Source organism: Cetorhinus maximus, unplaced genomic scaffold, assembly GCF_964194155.1.
Source record: "Cetorhinus maximus unplaced genomic scaffold, sCetMax3.hap1.1 HAP1_SCAFFOLD_442, whole genome shotgun sequence".
NCBI lineage: Eukaryota > Metazoa > Chordata > Chondrichthyes > Lamniformes > Cetorhinidae > Cetorhinus > Cetorhinus maximus.
In genome coordinates this window covers 7,696-33,024 of record NW_027596386.1, presented here as the reverse complement: position 1 = coordinate 33,024, position 25,329 = coordinate 7,696, and the positions used below count along the sequence as shown (strand labels likewise).

The 25,329-nt window shown below is 45.5% G+C and overlaps 1 protein-coding gene across 1 annotated transcript; it reads right to left on the bottom strand.

The window, feature by feature from the left end:
- Window positions 1-1,874: 1,874 nt before the first annotated feature.
- On the bottom strand, window positions 1,875-21,993 carry LOC144673711 (coiled-coil domain-containing protein 185-like). Its single transcript, XM_078535411.1, has 3 exons — window positions 21,325-21,993; window positions 13,965-14,544; window positions 1,875-3,134 (listed from the first exon to the last, which is right to left on the bottom strand). Exons 2-3 carry the CDS (start codon window positions 14,306-14,308, stop codon window positions 2,183-2,185), a joined length of 1,296 nt encoding a protein of 431 aa, XP_078391537.1. The 5' UTR covers window positions 14,309-14,544; window positions 21,325-21,993; the 3' UTR covers window positions 1,875-2,182.
- Window positions 21,994-25,329: the final 3,336 nt, after the last annotated feature.

Below are 25,329 nucleotides of genomic sequence, written 5' to 3'. Positions count from 1 at the left end.
GGTTGGGGCCGGCGAGGGGAGGGGTGGAGACGGGCTGGGGTCTGTGAGGGGAGGGGTGGAGACGGGCTGGGGTCTGTGAGGGGAGGGGTGGAGACGGGCTGGGGTCTGTGAGGGGAGGGGTGGAGACGGGTTGGGGTCTGTGAGGGGAGGGGTGGAGAAGGGCTGGGGTCTGTGAGGAGGGGTGGAGACGGGCTGGGGCCGGTGAGGGGAGGGGTGGAGATGGGCTGGGGTCTGTGAGGGTGGAGAAGGTTTGGGGCCGGCGAGGGGAGGGGTGGAGACGGGCTGGGGTCTGTGAGGGGAGGGATGGAGACGGGCTGGGGTCTGTGAGGGGAGGGGTGGAGACGGGTTGGGGTCTGTGAGGGGAGGGGTGGAGAAGGGCTGGGGTCTGTGAGGAGGGGTGGAGACGGGTTGGGGCCGGCGAGGGGAGGGGTGGAGATGGGCTGGGATATGTGAGGGTGGGGACGGGCCGGGGCCGGTGAGGGTGGGGACGGGCCGGGGCCGGTGAGGGTGGGGACGGGCCGGGGCCGGTGAGGGTGGGGACGGGCCGGGGCCGGTGAGGGTGGGGACGGGCCGGGGCCGGTGAGGGTGGGGACGGGCTGGGGCCGGTGAGGGGTGGAGACGGGCTGGGGCCGGTGAGGGGTGGAGACGGGCTGGGGCCGGTGAGGGTGGAGACGGACTGGGGCCGGTGAGGGGAGGAGACGGGCTGGGGCCGGTGAGGGTGGAGACGGGCTGGGGCCGGTGAGGGTGGAGACGGGCTGGGGCCGGTGAGGGTGGAGACGGGCTGGGGACGGTGAGGGTGGGGACGGGCTGGGGCCGGTGAGGGTGGGGACGGGCTGGGGCCGGTGAGGGTGGGGACGGGCTGGGGCCGGTGAGGGGTGGAGACGGGCTGGGGCCGGTGAGGGTGGAGACGGGCTGGGGCCGGTGAGGGTGGGGACGGTGAGGGTGGGGACGTGCTGGGGCCGGTGAGGTTGGGGACGGGCTGGGGCCGGTGAGGTTGGGGACGGGCTGGGGCCGGTGAGGTGTGGGTGGGGAGAGGCTGGGGCGTGGCCAGTGATGGACTGCGGCCTGTGAGGAGGTTGGTGGGGCGGGGGGTGTGGGGAATGGGCTGGGGCGGGGCCGGTGAGGGTGACGGGATAAGGAATTGAGGGAGGAAAAGGAAAAGAGAGTTCAGGGCAAAGGATGTGGGCAAGTGAGAAGGGTGAATCAGATTGAGAACAGAGCATGTTGTGAGGGGTATGTGACAGCTGTAATGCACTGAACAGAATGGGAATAGGAGCGCGTTAAGATGGAGCACAAGGCAAAACGTGGGATTGGGAACACAAGGAGGGAAACTCCATCCAGTTCAAATTATTTTTCCTCACAGCTCCAGCAAAATTGCATCTTGCAATCCAAATTTTATCGGTCCTTTCCCTGGTCAACACCCATACCTGCCACCCTTTCACAATCGGCAGAGCGAGAAAGAGAAGAGAGCATTTTAAAGAAAGCAACAGTGAAAGACAAAGAGAAAGATGCTACCAGAAACTCAGGAGATGAGATGACAACACAGACACTAAGACACAGCACATCCTGCAAATTACTATCAGCAAATGTGATGGAAGATCCACTAGAATATAAAAAGTTTGAATACTATTGTAGAGGGGAATTTGGCCACAGTTTTCCTTTCACTCTTATGAAAAAGATAACTTATGGATGGCTCAAAGTTCACAGTTTTTTGATTTTGTTTCCTGAATAGTGTAGCAATAAGGGCTTGTTCTGTGCATTTGCCCAAATATTAAAACATGCACAAGTAAAACATTTTACAAACATTCTTCCAAGTAACAAAAGGATGATTGTTTTCTGCAGCTTCACAACACTGGTAGAACAAATGTGGTCATGATAAAGCTTTAAGTTATGTTTACATATCAATAAGCTCTATAATCCTACAACACAATCAAATTCCACAGAGCCATTTTACAATGGATTCCCAGAATATTTAACTTCTTTATGAGAAAATTCATTACCTCATGGTCTGCTATTAACTAAAGTACAATCATACATGTTTATGCCTTTCCTAAAAAACTGTTAACTTGTTGCTCCAGTGTCATCAAGCGAAACAAAAAAAATCCCTTGTTAGAGGGGCACCACTAATAAGGAACTAAATCAGGTATTCTACTGATGGGATTTCATTTTTTCCCCTCAAACATTAGTAAGCTATCTTTTTCACCAAGCTTGCCCATAGCTCAGCTTCCATAGCCATTTGATCAAAGGAACGGCTGTTGATCTGCTCCCTCACTCGTTCCCTCATTTGGAAGGCTGCTCGGGCAACTTGACGGGACTCCTCAATGGTTGCTTTCTTCACTTTCAAAATTTCTTCACTCCTCTTGTCTTTCTTCTTAATAGTTTCTTCCATTGCTTGTCGGTGCCATTCTTCTTCCTCCTCAACCTTCTTTTTTATCTGCTGGTGGACCTTCTCTTTCTCCGATCTGGTCTTCTGGGACTGAAGGGCTTTATTTTGGACACTCTTCAGCACAGTTTTCTGAGCCTGTTCAATTTTGAGGTCAGAGATTTCTGCCAATGCTTCCTTACGTTCCTTCTGTTCCTGTTCTAGTTTTTCAGCCCTTGACTTGGCTTGAATGATCTGGTTTTTCTCCTTGGTTGCTTTTTCTTTCAGCCCTCTCTTTCTTTCTTCCACTAGAAGTTTGTGATTTTCCTTGAATTTTAAAAGCTTCCGCTCCAGTGACATCCTCACCATTAACTCCTCTGCATTGGTTAGATGGTCAATCTCCCTTTTCAGCATCAGATGCTTCAGCTTTTCGTGCTCATTCTCCAGTTTGATTTTGTTCTGGTCGCTCATTTCTTTCACCAGCCGCTTCTGGGCAGCATTTGACAGCTTTGCCTGCGAAACCTGTACTTCTTGCTCTTTGGTAATTTGCTTGATGGTTTCGGTTTGTTTCCGTAACTGATTTTGATGACGTTTACGGATTTCTGCTTCGTATTTTGATTGCTCTAATTTTTCCTTTTTCTTTAATTCCTGTTTCTCGGCCAACATTCTCCACTTATTTTCTTTTGAAATCACGTCTTTCTCCCGTAGTTCAGCCATCTGTTTTACTTCCTGCTGTATTTTAGACTGTCTCATTTCCCGTTCTTTCCTCCACCTGTGAATACATGAAATTCAATTTATGAAAAGAAATGCTTGTGTTTATACTATCTTTTCTGATCTCAGGACATTCCAGAGGACTTTATAACTAATAAAGTACTTTTGAAGTGTAGTCACTTACTCATTTAGTAATGCAGGAAAGGGGGATGGTCTCACAAACAACAATGAAATAAATGACTATATTATCTGGTTTAGGTGTTAGTTTGGGCAAGCCTCAGCTTAATGCCTCATTCATACCAACAGGGTAGCACTCACTCGGTACTGCACCGAAGTGTCAACCTTGAGTTATGCATTTAAGTCAAGAGAAACAAAAGAAAGCTAGCTAGTAATATAAAGAGGGATAGTAAGAGTTTCTATAAATATTTAAATAAGAAAAGTGAGCATTGGTCCTATACAGAGTGCATCTGGGAACTGATAATGGAAAGGAGGGAGATGTAGGTTGAATTAAACAGATATTTTGCTTCGGTCTTCACTATAGAGGACACAAGTAACATCCTGGAAATAGCTGTAAATCAGGAAATGGGAGCGAGGGAGGAACTCGGGAAAATTGCAATCACCAGGGAAGTGGCACTGAGCAAACTGTTGGGGCTGTGGGCTGGCACCAGGTCTGGGTGGATTTCACCCTAAGGTCTTGAAAGAAGTGGCTAGTGAGATAGTTGATGCATTGGGCAAGGCTCCATTAGATTGGAAATAGCAAAATTCAAAAAGGGAGGGAGACAGAAAGCAGGAAGCTATAGGCCAGTTAGCCTAACATCTGTCACAGGGGAAATGTTAGAAGCTATTACTAAAGATGTTATAGCAGGGCACTTAGAAAAATTCAAGGCAATCAAGCAGAGTCAACATGGTTTTGTGAAAGGAAAATCATGTTCTACCAATTTAATGGAGTTCTTTGAAGGAGTCACATATGCTGTGGATAAAGTGGAACTGGTGGATGTACTGTACTTAGATTTCCAGAAGGCATTTGATATAAGTTCCACATCAAAGGTTACTGCGGAAAATAAAAGCTCATGGTGTAGGGAGTAACATATTCGCATGGATAGCAGATTGGCTAGTTAACAGGAAGCAGAGTGGCATAAATAGGTCTTTCTCTGGTTGGCAGAATGTGATGAGTGGTGTGCCACAGGGAACAGTGCTAGGACCTGAACTATATTAATGACTTAGGTGAAGGGATGGATGGGATGGTTGCCAAATTTGCTGATGATACAGGTAACGTTAGGTAAGAAAGTAAGTTGTGATGAGGACATAAGGAGGCTACAAAAAGATATAGATAGGTTAAGTGAGTGGGAAAAGATCTGGAAAATGGAGTGTAATGAGGGCAAATTTGAAATTGTTCATTTTGGCAGGAAGAATAAAAAAGAAGCATATTATCTAGACGGTGAGAGATTGCAGAGCTCTGAGATTCTGAGGTATCTTCGTGTTCTAGTGCATGAATCACAAAAGGCTAGTTTGCAGGTACAGTAAATAATTAGGAAAGCTAATTATCATTTCTTGTGATTACAGTAAATACAATTAATTGCTTACAAAAGTAGGGAAGTTATGATTCAGTTGCATAGGGCACTGGTGGGACCACATCTGGAGTATTGTATACAGCACCGACCTCCTTATTTAAGGAAAGACATAAATGCGTTAGAAGCAGTTCAGAGAAGGTTTACTAGACTAATACCAGGAATGGACAGGTTGTCTTATGAGGAAAGGTCGGATAGGTTACACTTGTATCCACTGGAATTTAGAAGAGTAAGAGGCGACTTGATTGAAACCTTTAAGATCCTGAGGGGTCTTGACAGGGTAGATGTGGACAGGATGTTTTCTCTTGTGGGAGAATATAGAACTAGGGGTCACTAGAGGTGAATGGCAGGGGGATGGGAACCTGAGCAGGGAGACAGAGGAGGGGGAAACAAGGATAGAAACAAAAGACAGAAAATTAAGAAGCAAAAGTGGAAGGCAGAAAAAACAAGGGTGTAAAACAAATGGGGTTATAGTGCAAAATAAAGCTAAGATGACTTAACAAGGTTAAAAAGAGAAGTCTAAAGGCTTTGTATCTTAATGCGTTCGCAACAAAATAGATAAATTAACAGCACAAATAGGTATAAACGATTGTGATATAGTTGTAATTACGGAGACATGCTGCAGGGTGACCAAGGATAGGAACTGAACATCCAGGGGTATTCAATATTTAGGAAGGACAGACAAATAGGGAAAGGAGCTGGGGGAGCATTGTTAGTAAAGGAGGAAATTAATGCAATAGTGAGGAAGGATATTGGCTCAGAAAATCATGATAGGGAATCTGTTTGGGTGGAGATAAGAAACACCAAGGGGCACAAAACATTGATGGGGGTTGTATAGGCCCCCAAATAGTAATGGAGATGTAAGGGAAGGCATTCAACAGGAAATTAGAGATGCATGCAATAGGGGTGCAACTGTAATCATGGGTGACTTTAATCGACGTATAGATTGGACAAACCAAACTAGCAATAATACTGTGGAGGAGAATTTCCTGGAGTGTGTACGTGATGGTTTTTTAGGCCAATATGTTGAGGAACCAACTAGAGAGTAGACTATCCTAGACTGGGTATCGTGCAATGAGAAAGGTTTAATTAATAATCTTGTTGTGCGGGTCCCTTGGGGAAGAGAGACCATAAAATGATAGGACTGTCCATTAAGATGGAGAGTGAAGAAGTTGAAACCGAAACTAGGGTCCGGAATCTAAATAAAGGGAACTATGAGGGTATGAGGCTTGAGTTGGCAATGATGAATTGGGGAACCTTACTGAAAGGGTTGACAGTGGATAGACAATGGCTAATATTTAAGGAATGTATGCATTAATTACAACAATTATTCATTCCTCTCTGGCGCAAAAATAAAACAGGTAAGGTGGCTCAACCATGACTTACAAAAGAAATTAGGAATAGTATTAGATCCAAAGAGAGGACATATAAAATTGCCAGAAAAAGCAGCTAGCCTGAGGATTGGGAGCAGCTTAGAATTCAGCAAAAATGCACAAAAAGATGATCAAGAAGGGGAAAATGGAGTATGAGAATAAACTTGCAAGGAACATAAAAACTGACTGTAAAAGCTTCTATAAATATGTGAAGAGGAAAAGATTAGTGAAGACGAATGTAGGTCCCTTACAGTCAGAAATGGGGGAAATTATAATGGGGAACAAAGAAATGGCAGAAGAGTTGAACACATATTTTGGTTCCTTCTTCACAAAAGAGGACACAAATAATTTCCCAGAAATGTTAGGGAGCCAAGGGTCTAGTGAGAGGAAGGAATTGAAGAAAATCAGTATTTGAAAAAAAAAATGGTGCTAGAGAAATTAATGGGGTTAAAGGCTGAAAAATCCCCAGGGCTTGATAATCTACATCCCAGATTACTAAAGGAAGTGGCCCTGGAAATATTGGATGCATTGGTGGTCATCTTCCAAAATTCTATAGACTCTGGAGCAGTTCCTAAAGATTGGAGGGTAGCAAATGCAACCCCACTATTTAAAAAAGGGGGGAGAGAAAAACAGAGATTTACAGGCCAGTTAGCGTAACATCAGTAGTGGGGAAAATGCTAGAGTCTATTATAAAAGACGTGGCAGCAGAACACTTGGAAAGCATTAACAGGATTAGACAAAGTCAGCATCGATTTCTGAAAGGGAAATCATGCTTAACTAATCTACTGGAGTTTTTTATGGATGTAATTCGTAGAATAGATAAGGGAGAATCATCAGTGGATATAGTGTATTTGGATTTTAAGAAGGCTTTTGATAAGGTCCCACATAAGAGGCTAGTGGGCAAAATTAAAGTACATGAGATTGGGGGTAATATACTGACATGGATTGAGAATTGGTTGACAGACCGCAAACAGAGAGTGGGAATAAATGGGTCTTTTTCCAGGTGGTAGGCACTAGTAGTGCACCGCAGGGATCAGTGCTTGGGCCCCAGCTATTCATGATATATATAAATGACTTGGATGAGGGAACCAAATGCAATATTTCCAAGTTTGCTGACGACACAAAACTGGACGGGGTTGTGAGTTGTGAGGAGGATGCGAGGAGGCTTCAGGGCGATTTAGACTAGTTGTGTGTGTGGGCAAACACATGGCAGATGCAGTATAACGTGAATAAATGTGAAGTTATATGCTTCGGTGTGAAAAATAGAAAGGCAGAGCACTATTTAACTGGTCTTCTTCTTATTGTGTCCACGGACAGTCTATACATGGCCTAGCCAGAACTGGACACATTTTTGCGCCTTGTTGTTGAATTCGGCAAGATCTGCAACAGTGCAGGGTTCCTCTAGCAATAGGCATTGCAGGAGATGTTGCATAGTCTGTAGCTCAGTTCCACATTTACAAGTTGTCGGGCTGGTTGTATATCCCCATTTGCTTAGTGACACCCTTGAAAGACCTACACCAGTCCTAAGTCTGTTAAGGCACTTCCAGGTTGCCCAGTTGCAATTAGCTCCTGGGGGAAGGCTTTCATCCGGAAGAATTTCCATCGCTGGGGGTTGTTCGAGACTGGTGAGCCGGTCTTTCCACTTTTAACTGGTGATATATTGGGAAATGTGGATGTACAAAGGGATCTGGTTGTCCTTGTACACCAGTCAATGAAAGTAAACAGGCAGGTGCAGCAAACAATTAGGAAGGCAAATAGTATGTTGGCCTTCATTGCAAGAGGATTTGAGTTCAGAAGTAGAGATGACTTACTGCAGGGCCTTGGTGAGACCACACCTGGAGTATTGCGTGCAGTTTTGGTCTCCTTACCTAAGAAAGAATATTTTTGCCCGATAGGGAGTGCAGCGAAGGTTCATGGGGCTGATACCAGGGATGGCAGGACTGTCTTCTGAGGAGAGATTAGATCGACTGGGCCTGTATTCACTAGAGTTTAGAAGAATGACAGGGGGTCTGATTGAAATGTATAAAATTCTAACAGGGCTAGACAGACTGGATGCAGGGAGGATGTTTTCCCTGTTTGTGGAGTCTAGAACCAGGGGCCACAGTCTCAGCATATAGGGCAGGCCATTTAGGACTGAGATGAGGAAACATTTCTTCACTCAGAGGGTGGTCAACCTGTGGAATGCTCTAACACAGAAGGCTGTGGAGGCTGGGTCACTGAGTATATTCAAGAAAGAAATTGATACATTTTTGGATATTAGGGGCATCAAGGGGTATGGAGGGAAAGCAGGAATATGGCGTTGAGATAGAAGATCAGCCATGATCACGCTGAATGGCGGAGCAGGCTCGAAGGACGGAATGGCCTATTCCTGCTCCTAGTTTCTATGTTTAAAAATAAGGCATCGCTCATTTGAGACAGAGATGAGGAGAAATTTTCTCCCTCAGAGGGTAGCAAGTCTTTGGAAATCTCTTCCTCAAAAGGCAGTGGAAGCAGAGTCTTTGAATATTTTTAAGGCAGAGCTAAATAGATTCTTGATTAACAAGGGGGCGAAAGGTTATCCACGGTAGGCAGGATTGTGAGGTTGAGGTTACAATTCAGATCAGCCATGATCTTATTGAATGGCGAAGCAGACTCGAGGGACCAAGATCCTGCTCCTCATATGTATGTTCATATGTTCATACGTAAGTCAGTCTCTGGAGTGGGACTAGACGCCATAACGAATGCTGAGCTAAAATAGACCACTTTTATGGAGAGAAGGGGGTAGCATCGAGGAAAGCATCTTGCAAAGCAGTTCTAACATTTTATTTCATAAATACGATGCAGTACTTAACAGTATTACTATTGAGAGGCTACAAAATAATTAACCTTTTACAAGTACACTTAAATCCTTATGGTAAATTATTGTATGCTGAAAGAAGGTATGCACATGATATCAATTTTAGTTGCTACTCAAAACTTATAGAGCTAATATTTGGTGCTGCCATATTGAGATTGCCTCAGATGATGAATTTATTGCTATGTGCAGAACTTAGAGAGACTTGGGTTTAACTTGTGTTTGGAACAATGTATAGTTTTAAGGTTAATTTATATTTTGTATTTGGGTGTTAAGAAAAGTGAAACCTGGTTTTAGTTTCATTTAGAGGTTTTTGTGAGCTGGGTGCCGGGAAGTCTGTGTCGCTGTTTGTATACATTGTCACAAACACTTTAATCACAGTAAATGGTTCATCTTCAAGGACTAAGAACATTCTGGAAGAATGTGTTTTAAAAGACACCATCCCTTAAAGGGTTAATGTAGGACTGGCTGCTATTTCTGGAAAAAAGCATCCTTTTACATCCTTAAACAGCTTTTAAAAAGCTGGAAACCTCTTGACCCTGGTGGACTGCGTACAAAAGGGGTCACATGGTAGTTTATGGCTCTGAAAAAAACCATACCTGGAAAAATTGTGCATAAAAATTGGTTTTGCTTTTGAGAAGAGAAAAAGACCAACTGCTTGTGAAAGGAAGACAGCAGCCTTTTTGCAGTCCAGAGCCAGTCCACATTCGCAAGTGAATATAAGCTGTTCCTGAGGTGCTACGTGCTGGAATACAGTAACTGCAAGTGTAGCCCGCCTGCAAGCAGTGCAAGAGTCATCAACTGTTTCACAGATCAGCGCTGAGACACCAGCCATATAACCTGGATGCCATTTCAAAGACTCAACCATTTGTCCTTTTCCCTTGAACCATTGACTTTTAGCCTTTGACAAAGTTCCTTTATTTTTATTTTATTATTGTTCTGGGGGTGGGTGTGTGTGTGAGTGAGAGAGAGAGAGAGAGAGACTTAGGGTATCTCGAAAGAGTAATTAGTATACTTTCATATTCCATACTACATGTTAATAAGTTTTGCCTTTCTATTCAACAACACTGGTTTTACAATAAACTGATACATTTTTTGTTTATTGAAAGAAACCTGGTTAAAGTCTCTCTTATGAGTTTAGGGAACTTGTGTGTTTACTCTGAAGTTGAAGTAATAGTGAGTTCATAGTGCGAGGTTTTGGGGTGTCTCAGGGAGAAATACCAGCTGAAGAAAAGCATCTAGTAAACAGTCAGCAGTTTGACAGAAGAAAACTGTTTGAAACTGAGCTAACCCAAGCAAGAAACTTTGGTGTTGAGGTAGTGGTAAATCTCCAATGGGGCTTTGCATCTGTAAGGGTTGCTGGGATAAAAGGAATAGTGTCAATGTAATCAAATGGATTCTTATCTGGTGTGAGGTAGACCCTTTTTACCTCATTTACATTGTTATACTCTGCTCCAACCATTCTCAAAGCCCCAATTTCACAGGCCTTCACTGCTTTGCCCTCTGTTTTGTGCCTGACAACTAGACATTCTTCAAACATATAGCTAAGAAAGTTTAGTCCTCTTAAATCCTCTTGCTGCTGTGACTATACACGTTACAACTGCAACGCACCACTGTTTTTGTGCCCATTTTAATCAACAATTTGTATTTATGTAGCAGCTTAACTATAAAAAATGATCAGAGACACTTCACAAGGAGCATAATGAAGCAAAATTGGACACTGAGCCTCATAAGACAATATTAGGGCAGATGGCCAAAAACTTAGTCTAAGATGTATGTTTTAAGGAGCATCTTGAAGAGATAGAGAGGCAGGGAGGGTTATAGAGGGAATTTCAGAGCTTAGGGCCTTGACAACTGAAGGCACAGCCACCAATGATGGAGCAATTAAAATCGGCAATGCTCAAGTGGCCATAATTAGAGGGCCACAGATATCTAGGAAGGTTGTGGGATTGGAGGAGATTATAGAGATAGGGAGGGGCAAGGCCATGGAGGGGACTTGAAAGCATTCACCGCAACAACAGTCAATACCATGAAGTGAAAGTACATGGGTTCACAAAGGCAAGTCTGGATGAGAAGCCATTCAATCAGCTCATTCTATCACAGAAACCTACAATTCCTCTCCCCAACACTGAATTTAACTCCCTCTTGCATGACTCCAGACTCTTGCTTCTGCTATCCTACCCAGAAGACTATTCCAAGTAATTATTACTTTGTAAAACGCTTTCCAGTCTTGCCTTTTCCCAAGTTTGTTTCCAACTCCCTTTATCCAACAGCCATGCTTTAACTTGATCAAAAGGATATCTAGTTAGTTTACATCTGTAAAGTTCCCACTCATTTGAAATTAAAACAGAAAATGCTGCATCACAATCAGGCAGCAACTGTGGACAGAGAAAGGTACGGTTAATGTTTCAGGTCAACGACCTTTCATCAGAAAGTCACTCATCTTCCTCCTTTCAAAGCTGATGAGTCAGATTTTTTCTAAGTCTTTTTACATAATTCAGTTTTCTGACCTTTCTCTGACTGATTGCCACTCTATTCAGTTACTGATCTGTGCAATGCCAAGCAAGGTAACCTGAATGTAGCATATCTTCAAATTTTCCAATCGGTATTGAATAAACCTAGCTTTCTGGCACAGTCTGGAGGCCAATCAATCACTTAAAATCTTTAACACATTAAAAAGAAAAATAAGACTTTCATAATTATATTCAACTGGTCAGCATTTTCAAACCAAAACTCGTAGACAATGAATGAAGAAAGACAGCTAAAATGTCACAAAGATTTCAGTAAAGTGTAACAATTTTGAAATTTTCAGCTACTCAACCCTTGGAATTTCAATAAGATAATGGTAAGCATGCAAAATTATCATACCATATCCACGAACTGTCTTCAAAACTTGGCTTGTGCCAAGTACTATTGCAGTGCTTCCCAAGCTGTAAGTTGCAACACTGTTATGAAGCAGTGAGTGGGGTCACAAGCTTCCACTCCTTGGAAACTGCATTCTACACTGAAGCTCAGGAGGTGGCCAGCCCTGCCTTGCACTGCTCCTCTCTCAGTCGCTCTCAGACATGTGGTGGAGGAGAGTGATGGATCTGGTGGGTGGGCAGACAGGTTCCATAAACATCTTGTGTAGGCCACAAAACTCTAAGCAGGGCAGCAGCTGCGGGACTTCTCCCAGTGGCAGACCAAGGTTAACTGCTGCCATCTTTATAGAGGGCAATATGTTCAAGTAGACAAGGTTGTAAAGAAAGCATATGGAATGCTCTCCTTCATTGGCAGAGGTATAGAATATAAAAGTAAGGATATAATATTGGAATTGTGTAAAACACTGGTGAGGCCACAACTGGAGTATTGTGTGCAGTTCTGGTCACCACATTACAGGAAGGACGTAATAGCTCTGGAGAGAGTGCAGAGGTTTACAAGAATGTTGCCAGGGTTAGAAAAGTGTAGCTACGAGGAGAGATTGGATAGGTTGGGGTTATTTTCCTTAGAACAAAGAAGGCTGAGAGGTGACTTGATTGAGGTATACAAAATTATGAGGGGAACAGATGGAGTGGACAGGATAAAATTGTTTCCCTTGGTGGAGAATTCTAGAACCAGGGGACATAGATTCAAGATAAGTGGCAGAAGGTGTAGGGGGGACATGAGGAAGAACTTTTTTACGCAGAGGGTAGTGTGTGTCTGGAATTCGCTGCCCAAGTTGGCGGTAGAGGCAGAAACTCTAAACTCTTTTAAAAAGTACCTGGATCTGCACGTTAAGTGCTGTAAGCTGCAGGGCTATTGGCCGGGTGCAGGAAGGTGGGATTAGAAAGGGCACCTGGGTGTCCTCGGGCTGACATGGACAAGATGGGCTGAATGGCCTCCTTATGTGCTATAACTTTTCTATGGTTCTATGGTTTAATATGCAGCAGAGCACATGTGCAGCTGCCATCTTTATAGGGGGTAATGTGCAGCACAGCGCATGCGCAGCTGCCATTTTTATATGGGGCAATGTGCAGCAAGGCGCATGTGCAGCTGCCATTTTTATATGGGGTAATGTGCAGCACGGTGCATGAGCAGCTTCCATTTTTATAGGGGGTAATGTGCAGCAAGGCGCATGTGCAGCTGCCATTTTTATAGGGCGTAATGTGCAGCAAGGCGCATGTGCAGCTGCCATTTTTATAGGGAGTAATGTGCAGCACTGCGCATGTGCAGCTGCCATTTTTATATGGGGTAATGTGCAGCACGGTGCATGAGCAGCTTCCATTTTTATAGGGGGTAATGTGCAGCAAGGCGCATGTGCAGCTGCCATTTTTATAGGGAGTAATGTGCAGCACTGCGCATGTGCAGCTGCCATTTTTATAGGGAGTAATGTGCAGCACAGCGCATGTGCAGCTGTCATTTTTATAGGGGGCAATGTGCAGCAGGGCGCATGTGCAGCTGCCATTTTTATAGGGGGCAATGGGCAGCACAGCGCATGTGCGGTTATCCTGGGCCAGGAAGCAGAAAGTGAGAGCTTTCACTGAATTTGCTATCACCAGGGATATAGAGGGCTTGACTGAAACTTACATAATGACATTTTTACAAAATACTTCAAAACACAGATTTTCATACTTATATCGTGGATTATATATTGATCTATAATACGCAAACCCTAATAATTATATACTGAATGTTACTAAGCTGCTTTATTGTGGTTTTGTTTTTGTTAGCATCTGAAATCATATTAATTTTCAAATGCTAAAATGGGGTCACATTGGAAAATAGTTTTGGAAGCACTGTACTTGAGACATCTCCCTCTGAGGGAGGTAGATGAGGGAGAGGGAGTAATTTGAGGTGATAATTTAAAAATAGGACAACTGATTTGACATGGTCCACATCTCATGATTTTCTATATTTACTGTGTGTGGAACAAGTTTTTGCCCATGGACTGGAATTTTGCATAAGAAATCCTAGAAGTAGGGAGAATGAGAGTTTGAGTAGCTTGGTGATAATAAATCACATACCTTAATTAAGAGCATCATAGAAGAATCACAGAGGCATACATTAAAGCAGCTATATATTTCTTCTATACTGCACTGGTGCCAATAGGCTAAACAAGCCTCATAACAAAAATACAATATAACGTTTAATGTAGTTACCTGCCAATACTCTTGATTAAGCCCTTTTGCCTTTCAGCCTCCTGCTTCATTTGTGCTAATCTTTCTGCCCTCTTCAGTTTATCCCAGAACTGCTGGGCTTTGAGACGCTGTTCCAGCCTCTCCTGTTCTTCCTGATGTTTAACCAGCATTAACGCTGCAATCTTCCGATCACGTTCAGGAATGATCACATTGGTTTCCCTTCGGATCTCACTGACCAGCTTGTCCAGTTTCTTTGCTGTGGCAGGGGACTGCCTTAGATCACCCAGACTGGTGTTCTTCCGAAAATACCCACTCACACTGGTGTCCTCTGAATTCTTCCTCTTTTGCTGCACAGAAGCCCACATGTCCGCTGGTCTTTTACTTTTTTCTCTTGAAATAGCCCAACTAGATGGTGTGTTCTTGTCATCTGATAGAGGGGCTTTTGAAGAGCTTTCGTCTTCATGGAGAGCATCCAGAACATGACTGTTGGGGAAACCAGATTCATTTGCAGATCTCTGCGCAGAAAATTTCACAAAAGTTGGTATGGGTGTTCTTCTGGCTTTTTCTTCCTCTATGATGCGCTGTCTCTCTTCTCTGCACTCTGTAAATTTAACAATAAAACTATCTTATCAACAGATGTACTAAAGTCAGCTTGCAGCCACTTATTATAATATTAAATGGATGGGCAGGCCAAAAACATGTAACCCAGGTTTCATGATCAAAGCAGTTTTTGTTCCATGTATTGGAAAAAAATAGTCTCCCCAGGATCAATTCAGCAAAAGAAGAACTGAGGAGGGCAAAAGAAGAGAAAAAGAACTTGCATTTGTATAAGTACCTTTTACCAAGTTAGGATATTGCTAATTGTTTTACAGCCACTTGTGAAGTGTAGTCGTGTAGTCACTATTATATAGGGAAATACAGCAGCCAATTTACATATGGCAAGGTCCCACAAACAATAATGAGATAAATGACTAGATCATCTGTTTTAATAATATTATTTGAGGAGTAAATATTAGCCAGGAGACCAGGGAGATTTCCCCTGCCCTTCTTTAAGCAGTGCCATGGGATTTTTCTTTACATTCACCTGAGAGGACTAACGGGATCTGGATTAACGTCTCAGCTGAAAGATGGCACCTCCTACTATGCAGCACTCCCTCAGAACTACACTGATGTGTTAGCCTAGATTATGTATTTAAATCTTTGGAGTGGGACTTGAACTCAGGCTTTTCTGACTCAGAGGCAAGAGCGCTATCAACTAACCTATTGTTCTTTGCTGCAAGGCCTGCAAGCCAGAGGCGGCTCCAATCCTCACCAAGTGCAGCTCCCCGAATCTCCCTTTCCTATAATCTCTTTCAGCATCATGAGATTTGTTTTAATGTCATTTCCAGTGTGACTGGCCTGGTGCCGCTTTGGAGCAGCCACTCCCCAACCTCCGAGTTGCGGCGGGATCTTGAACGGGAACGCAAGCCCAGGAGAGGGAAGGGGCAAGAGGGTGAGTCAGGGAATGGGAGGTTCTGAGAGAGAATGGGTCAGAGAAGGCAAAGAGGCCGCACTTCGAAGGTCGAAGTAGGGGGAGAGACCACAATGCTGAGGGTTGGGGAGGAGGAGGATCTGCAGCGACCAGGAGGATCAGGGACCAAGAGGTTCAGGAAGCAGGATTGGTGGCAGGCAGGAGGTAACAAGTACAAAGTTACATTTTTCTTTACATCTTTAAACTTAATTTATTTTAAAAGATATTTCATTTACCAATGTAGGAATTTAGCAACGTAGAATATTGCAACTCAGATGGTATAATGTTTTAATATTTGTTTTTTCTGATAAGAAAGTTCCTACAGAACATAACTACAGTTTTAACAATGATTCCTGAGAGAACCAATGACTCAGTTAAAGAACACCTGTGGTCTGTCCGCAAGAAAGACCCAAACCTCCCTGTCGCTTGCCATTTTAACACTCCACCCTGCTCTCTTGCCCACATGTCTGTCCTTGGCTTGCTGCATTGTTCCAGTGAAGTCCAACGCAAACTGGAGGAACAGTACCTCATCTTCCGACTAGGCACTTTACAGCCTTCCGGGCTGAATATTGAATTCAACAACTTTAGATCTTAAACTCCCTCCCCCCATCCCCACCCCGTTTCTTCCCCCTCCCTTTTGTTTTTTTCAATAATTTATATAGATTTTTCTTTTCCCACCTATTTCCATTATTTTTAAATCTACAACTAATACCTTGTCAATCTTTCCACTCCACCCCCACTAGAGCTGTACCTTGAGTGTCCTGCCATCCATTCTTAATTAGCACTTTTCTTAGATAATATCACCACCTTCAACACCTCTTTGATCCTTTTGTCTGTAACATCTTTTGATTATCTGCTCCTATCACTGCTTGCTTGTCCCTACAACAAACCCACCCTCAACCTCTCTCCCCCCGCCCCCCCACCTTAAACCAGCTTATATTTCACCCCTCTCCTAACTATACTCAGTTCTGTTGAAGGGTCATGTGGACTCGAAACGTCGACTCTTTTCTTCTCCACCGATGCTGCCAGACCTGCTGAGTTTTTCCAGGTAATTCTGTTTCTGTTTTGGATTTCCAGCATCCGCAGTAGTTTTTTGTTTTTAACTCACTTAAAGTTGTTTCACAAAGTCATGATTTCAGGAACGCAACCACAACTTAAAAATAAATACGCATGTATTTATTTAAAGTACATGATTTTGTTTCAGATACATGCATCGCTCTGTAACATTACACCATGATGGAGTAGTAAGCAATGATAATTTAGTAAAGTAGTCGATGTGGCTCTCACATTGCAGGTTTTTTTGCTAAAGTGGCCCTTGCTTGAAAAATAGTGAAGATCACTGAACTAAGCCAAAGCTGAGACTTCAAAGTACAAGACTAAGCAGAAAAACAATATTCTCCTAGTTAGGCTGACTCTGCTACCATCAGAAAATATTTTTGAATTAATTTTATACGATTTTAAATAGATATAGAATTTTAAAACAATGGGCTTAGCTAGTTGTAGTTGAGAAAGTTCCTTTATTTCTGTTACAGAACTCGCCAAAACACAGATGGATCCAGCTGCATGAAAATTTCAATGTCAGACAACTAGACAATGTCGTTAACTCTTCTGCCTGTACTGCTTAAATGGATTCAAGTCCGCATAGTGGCTAGACAATTCTTTGTTGAAATATTAATATATGAGTTCACAGACTGGAGGAAATATAGAAGGATACAGCACAGGAGACTATTCAGCCCATCATGTCTGTGCTGCAGCTTTAGATTCATAGAGCCATAGAGGTCTACAGCACAGAAAAAGGTCCTTCGGCCCATCGAGTCTGCGCCGGTCAAACAAGTACCTAACTATTCTAATCCCATTTTCCAGCACAAGGCCCATAGCCTTATATGCCATGGCATCGCAAGTGCACATCCAAATACTTCTTAAATGTTATGAGGGTTTCTGCCTCTAACACCCTTTCAGGCAGTGAGTTCCAGATTCCCACCACCCTCTGGGTGAAAAAATTCTTCCTCACATCCCCTCTAAACCTCCTGCCCCTTCCCTTAAATCTATGCCCCCTGGTTATTGATCCCTCCACCAAGGAGAAAAGTTCCTTCCTGTCTACCCTATCTATGCTCCTCCTAATTTTATACACCTCAATCATGTTCCCCCTCAATCTCCTCTGCTCCAGGGAAAATAACCCCAGTCTATCCAATCTCTCCTCATAACTAAAACTCTCCAGCCCAGGCAACATCCTGCTAAATCTCCTCTGCACTCTCTCTAGTGCAATCACATCCTTCCTATAATGCAGATTCCAGAACTGCACACAATACTCTAGCTGTGGCCTAACCAGCATTTTATACAGTTCCAGCATAACCTCCCTGCTCTTATATTCTATGCCTCGGCTAATAAAGGCAAGTATCCCATACGCCTTCTTAACCACCTTATCTACCTGTCCCGCTACCTAAAGGGACCGGTGGACATGCACACCAAGGTCTCTCTGATCCTCAGTACTTCCCAGGGTCCTACCATTCATCGTGTATTCCCGTGCTTTGTTTGCCCTGCCCAAGTGCATCACCTCACACTTATCCGGATTAAATTCCATTTGCCACTGATCAGCCCATCTGACCAGCCCGTCTATATCCTCCTGTAATCTAAGGCTATCCTCCTCACTAGTTACCACCCCACTAATTTTTGTGTCATCCACAAACTTACTGATCAACCCTCCTACATTCAAGTCTAAATTGTTTATATATACCACAAACAGCAAGGGACCCAACACCAATCCCTGTGGAACCCCACTGGACACAGGCATCCAGTCACAAAAACAACCCTCGACCATCACACTCTGCTTTCTGCCACTCAGCCAATTCTGGATCCAATTTGCCAAATTGCCTTGGATCCCATGGGCTCTTACCTTCGTTATCAGTCTCCCATGCGGGACCTTATCAAAAGCCTTGCTGAAGTCCAAGTCAACTACGTCAAATGCATTGCCCTCATCTACACATCTGGTCACATCTTCGAAAAATTCAATCAAATTGGTCAGACATGACCTCCCCTTAATAAAAACACGCTGACTGTACTTGATTAATCCCTGCCTCTCCAAGTGTAGATTAATTCTGTCCCTCAGAATTGCTTCCAATAGTTTCCTCACCATTGAGGTTAGACTGATTGGCCTGTAATTCCCTGGTTTATCCCTTCCTCCCTTCTTGAATAACGGTACCACATTGGCTGTCCTCCAGTCCTCTGGCACCTCTCTTGTGGCCAGAGAGGCATAGAAAATTATTGCCAGTGCCCCTGCTATCTCCTCCCTTGCCTCACTCAACAGCCTGGGATACATTTCATCCGGGCCTGGAGATTTATCTACTTTTAAACCTGCCAGACCACTTAGAACCTCCTCCCTTTCTATGCTAATTTCTTTAATTATATCACAGTCCTTCTGCCTGATTTCCATACCTACATCGTCCCTCTCACTTGTGAACACCGACACAAAGTATTCATTTAGAACCCTACCTACGTCTTCCGGCTCCACACACAAATTACCACTATGGTCCTTAATGGGCCCTACTCTTTCCCTAGTTATCCTTTTACTCTTAATGTACTTGTAAAATAACTTTGGACTTTCCTTTATTTTACCTGCCAATGATTTTTCATGCCCTCTTTTTGCTCTTTTTTTGCCTAATTTCCTTTCTAAGATCCCTCTACACATTCTATACTCCTCTAGGGCTTCCACTGTTATGAGCCCTCGGTATCTGCCATAAGCTTCCCTTTTTCTCTTTATCCAATCCTGTATTTCCTCGCCATCCAGGGTTCCCTGGATTTGTTGGTCCCACCCTTTGTCTTTACTGGAATATGTTGGCCCTGTACTCTCCCTATTTCCTTCTTGAATGAGTCCCACTGCTCTGACGCAGATTTACCTAAAAGTAGCTGCTTCCAGTCCACTCTGGCCAAATCATATCTGATCTTATTAAAATCGGCCTTCCCTTCCAATTTAGAACTCTGATTTCTGGCCCATCCTTGTCCTTTTCCATAACAATCTTGCATCTGAGGGAGTTACGATCACTATCTGCAAAACGCTCCCCCACTGATACCTGTACCACTTGCCCGGCTTCATTCCCTAAAGTTAAGTCCAGGACCATCCTCTCTCTTGTAGGACCTTCTACGTACTGGCTTAAAAAGCTTTCCTGGATGCATTTTAAGAATTCCACTCCCTCTAAACCTATCACACCATGATTAACCCAGTTAATGTTGGAGAAGTTGAAATCCCCCACCATTACTACCCTATTATTTTTACACTTCTCAGAAATTTACCTGCATATCTGCTCTTCTATTTCTCTGACTGTTTGGGGCCTATAGTACACTCCCAGCAATGTGATTGCTCCTTTTTTGTTTTTCAGTTCTACCCATATGGCTTCATTTGAGGAGCTTTCTAAGATGTCATCCCTCCTTACTGATGTAATTGATTCCTTGATCAATATTGCAATACCCCCTCCTCTTTTACCTCCTTCCCTGTCTTGCCTAAAGACTATATCCTGGAATATTGAGCTGCCAATCCTGCCCCTCTCTCAACCATGTCTCTGTGACAGCAATGACATCGTACTTCCACGTGTTAATTTGTGCCCTTAACTCATCTGCCTTATTTGTCAGACTCCTTGCATTAAAATAAATACCATCCAAGCTTGCCAAGCTCCCTTGTACCTTAACTGGCCTACAATTTCCATGCCTTCCAGACTCACTTACTCTCTCTTCAAATTTTGGCTGTGCATCACCCACTGCTGAACCTCCTCTCAGGATCCCATCCCCCTGCCAAGTTAGTTTAAACCCTCCCCAACAGCACGAGCAAACCTCCCCGCAAGGATGTTGGTCCCATTCCAGTTCAGGTGCAACCCATCCGCCTTGTACAGGACCCACCACCCCCAGAAATGGTCCCAATGTCCCAGAAATCTAAAGCCCTCCCTCCTGCACCATCTCTCCAGCCACACATTCATTCGGGCTAACCTCCTATTTCTATACTCAGTAGCGTATGGCACCGGAAATAATCCAGAGATTATTACCTCTGAGGTCCTGTTTTTTAATCTTTTTCCTAGTTCCCTAAATTCTGCTTGCAGGACCTCATCCCTCTTTCTACCTATGTTGTTGGTACCAATGTGGACCATGATCTCTGTCTGTTTGCCCTCCCCTTTTAGAATGCCCTCCAGCCGTTCAGTGACTTCCTTGACCCTGGCACCAGGGAGGCAACAAACCATCCTGGAGTCACGTCTACGGCTGCAGAAACACCTGTCTGTTCCCCTTACTATCAAGTCTCCTATCACTATTGCTCTTCCCCTCTTTTTCCTCTCCCCATGTGCAGCTGAGCCACTCATAGTGCCATGAGTGTGGCTGCACTCCCCAGAGGAACCGTCACTCTCACTGTTTTCCAACACAAAAACGGTTCTCGAGCAGGATGCACCCTGGGAATTTCCTGCCTACCTGCCTGACACCTTTCTTCTGACTGATGGTCACCCATTCCCTTTCTGTCTGCACTTCCGTCTAAAAATATGCTATCCACAAAACTTTCCGCCTCACGGATGCACCTCAGGGCCTCCAGCTGCTGCTTGAGCCCTGAAACTCTGAGCTCAAGTAGCTGCAGCTGGTGGCACTTCCTGCACACGCGGTAGGTCAGAAAGCAAGGAGCGTCTAGGGCTTCCCACATGTTGCAGGTGGTACATAACACAGGACTGAGCTGCCCTGCCATGCCTCTAGTTGAAAAAAAACTCTTACTTTAAGTTAAATACAGTCAAAAAAGTTAAATTATTTATGTACTTTAAATAAAAACTAGAACCCTTACCTTTTCCTTAGCTTAATCTATTTTAAACTGGAGAAAAAAATGGAGAAAAACACTTACCCACTACTCACCAATCAGCTCTCACCTTTGTGCTGACATCACTTTTTGAAGCTTCCCCGCACTTGCGCTGGTTCTGATCTCTTTTGCACTGTCTTGTGATGTCACCCTTGTGATTTTCAACAAGAACTGACTGCAGGACACTCTTCCCAGGCTACTTCACCGTGATGCTGACCACAGGACACTCTTCCAAGACTGCTTCACAGTGATGCTGACTGCAGAAAACTCTTCCCAGACTGCTTCACAGCAATGCTGACTTGCAGGACATTCTTCCCAGTGGTGCAAGGGCCCTCAGGAGGAAGCCGAGATGGATCATCCACTCGGCACTTTTGGCTGAAGATGGTAGCAAATGCTTCACCCTTATCTTTTGCAATGATGTGCTGGGCTCCTCCATCATTGAGGATGTTTATGGAGCCTCTTCCTCCAGTGAGCAGTTCAATTGTCCACCACCATTCATAACAGAATATGATATTCTGCTGAATTGTAGTCAATGCAGGACACGAGTATATCCCATGGCTAGGTCTTTGTTAGCAGTCGCATCCACACTCGACAAATGAGTAACACCGTATGGCCCCAAGGCAATGGTGCAAGAACGTCAAGGTTGAACAGTTCTGGTCTGGAACCATTAAGCTCCCTAGCAATTAAAATTTATCAATTTGTATTCCCCAAGATTCAAAAGGCCTATTGCATAAAGAAAAACAGGTGTTAAACATTCAGTCTTATGTCTTAGATTAGTGTAGTTTAACTTGTGATGTTTTAAGAGAAGTTGTCACTTCCCTTCACAATATGTAACCATCTTTGGTTCTGTAAGCTTAGAGTTAAGTTTTTAAGTAGCTCTCCTGACTTTTATTACTTAGGAATATATGTGTTAGTTCGATTTGTCATGTTATATTTTTAAGTGAACTGTGTTACCTTAACCAATCACCTTTATGCACTGATTTTATGTGTATTTCATATAGACTTTATGTAATTTCTGTCAGACTATGCACCACTCTGTACTCATTTACTACTTTTAATTATACTGAGCACTGGCAGATATGACAAAAACATATAATGACAAAGCAGTTCTCTCAACCAAAACATACTGACAAGCACCTGTCTACAGGGCATAAGATATTGATAACTATATATAAACAAGACATTTGGAACATTGAATGCAAAATGTTAATCATTAGAGCTAGACAGCACATGTTCACTTAAGTCAAATATGCAGACACCAAAACTATCTTAATGCCCCCGTTATTTCGGTAGAAAGTCATAAAATATAATGAAATAACAGAAAAAGCTATAATGAGACAGGTCTATGAGTAATTGACACAGAGGGCCAGTCAGGAGTCAACAGGAAGTGTCGTTTGTCTGCATTGGAGTGCTGCTTTGGGCTGCATTAAAGTGCTTCAGTTAGAGTTTGATGGGACTTTTGAGGGTTAATTTCTATCTAATATCTAATCTTTCTTTGATTTAGCAACTAACTAAAAGTTTCTCTTTGGGTTGAGAGGAGGTGAGTTTTAGTCCAGCTTTAAAACAGGGGTTATACTGACTCTGCTTGCAGCTGCAGCTAGTAAATTAGTGAACTGACATAAACAGGTTTTCAGAAGCTAGATTCAGACAGCAAGCCATCTACAGTGCTGATTTTGTCTGCACGGGAGTGCTGCTTTGGGTTGCATTAGAGTGTTTCAGTTGGAGTTTGGTGAGAGAGGGAGTTTGCTGAAGAGGTAAGATGATCTTTCATTTTCTACCTCTCCTCAGTAAGAAGAGCTGTAGCCTTGGTAAGTAGGACCTGGTAAGTATTTCTACTATTCCTCATTTCCTCTAAACTAGAGGAAGTAAAAGTAAAGGGAGTAATTTAATGGTAAGTCATGGCAGGGCAGCTCGGCCAAGTGGAATTCTTCTCCTGTGTGATGTGGGAAGTCAGGGGCATTTTCAGTGTCCAGGGAGAACATGTGTGCAGGAAGTGTCTCCAGCTGCAGCTACTCAAAATCCATGTTTCGGAGCTGGAGCTGCGCCTGGAGTCACTGTGGAGCATCCGCAAGGATGAGATCTTCGTGGACAGCACTTACAGTGAGGTGGTCACATTACAGGTAAAGAGTGCACAGGCAGAAAGGGAATGGGTGACAGCCAGGCAGAGTAAAAACACTAGGCAGGCAGGCAGTGCAGGAGTCCCCTGGGTCCATCTCCCTCTCCAACAGATTTTCCGTTTTGGATACTGCTGGGGGAGATGGTTTCTCAGGGGAGACACAAGGGAGAGAAACAAAGGGAGAAATGAAAGACAGAAAAGTAGAAAGCAGAAGTGGAAGACAGAGGAAACAAGGGCTAGCAGCAAATAGGGCCATAATACAAAAAAAATGTATGAGGCGTGAGTTGGCCAAGCTACACTATTACCAACTCAAAACCTCCACTCCCCCCTCCCCCAGTCCTCATTACTCCCCACCCCTCTCTCCCCCTTCCCACCCCCGCTCCCCAATACCCCTCCTGACAACCACCCTACTCCCAATCCCAACCCACCCGCACTACCCCTCCCCCACCCACCCGCAATCCTCCACCCCCTTACTCTCCATCCCCACACTCCCCTTCCAAAATCCCCTGAACCACCCACCACACTCCCCCTCCACCACGCTCCCCTCCCCCCAACAACCTTCTGTCCCCAACACTCCCCTACCCTCCTCCAACCTTCCACCCCCAACGCTCCCTCTTCCCCCTGCAACCCCCCTTTCACTCACCCGCCCCACCTGCCCCCCCGCCCACCAGCCAACCCCACCTGCCCCCCCCCACCGGCCCACACACCCCTGCCAGCCCCACCCCGCCCCACTCCCCTTTCCCCCCACACCTCTACTCCCCCACTCCCCATTCCTCCCCGCCCCATTGCACTCACTCCCCATTCCTCCCCAACCCCCTATATTCCCCCCACTCCCCATTCCTCCCCATCTCCCCACTTCCCATTCCTCCCCACCCCCCACAACAATCCGCCCACTCCCCAATCCCCCCACTCCCCATTCCCCTCACTCCCCATTCCCCCCACTCCCCATTCCACTCCCATTCCTCCCCGCCCGTGCACATTCCCCCCACTCCTCCCCACATTCCCCCCGCTCCATTCTCCCCACATTCCCCCCCGCTCCATTCTCCCCACTCCCCGGCGATCCCATTCTCCCTTGTCCCCCCACATCCTGCCCGTTTCCCACAACCCGCTCCCCCAACCTCCCCACTTCCCCGCCCTCCCAGCACCCCACCCCGCACCCCCATCCTCCCTGCTCCCCACCCCCATCCTCCCTGCCCCGCTCCCTCATGCCTCCCACTCCCCGACCCGCCCCCATGCACTCCGTTCCTCCGCCCAGCCCCATCGCCCATGCTGCCCCGCCCCTCATTCTCCCCGTTTTTCCGCTCCACCCCCTGCCTGCTCCCCCCATCCTCCCCGTGCCAACCCTGCCCCCAGGCACTCCGCTCCCCCGCACAGCCCCACCATCCACCCCACTCCCCTGCACTCCATTCTCCCCGTTCACCCAATCCTCTCCGCTCCCCCGACCCCCCCCCCATCCTCCCCGCTCCCCCCTGCCCACCATCCTCCCCGCTCCCCTGCCCCACCATCCTCCCGCTCCCCTGCCCCACCATCCTCCCCGCTCCCCTGCCCCACCATCCTCCCCGCTCCCCCGCCCCCGCATCCTCCCCGCTCCCCCGCCTCCCCCCGACCCCCCCATCCTCTCCGCTCCCCCGACCCCCACTCCTCCCCGCTCCCCCGCCCCGACACCCCCATCCTCCCCGCTCCCCCGCCCCGACACCTCCATCCTCCCCGCTCCCCGACACCTCCATCCTCCCCGCTCCCCCGCCCCGACACCCCCATCCTCCCCGCTCCCCCGCCCCGACACCTCCATCCTCCCCGCTCCCCCGCCCCCGCATCCTCCCCGCTCCCCCGCCTCCTCCCCCGACCCCCCCATCCTCCCCGCTCCCCCGCCCCGACACCCCCATCCTCCCCGCTCCCCCGCCCCGACACCCCCATCCTCCCCGCTCCCCCGCCCCGACACCCCCAT

Bases quoted from the DNA above. Each gene is read 5' to 3' on its own strand.
- LOC144673711 (XM_078535411.1), bottom strand. From the start codon at position 14,308: ATGTGGGCTTCTGTGCAGCAAAAGAGGAAGAATTCAGAGGACACCAGT. The intron at 3,135-13,964 runs GTAACTACATTA...ATGTATTCACAG, and splicing joins TTAATCAAGAGTATTGGCAG to GTGGAGGAAAGAACGGGAAA.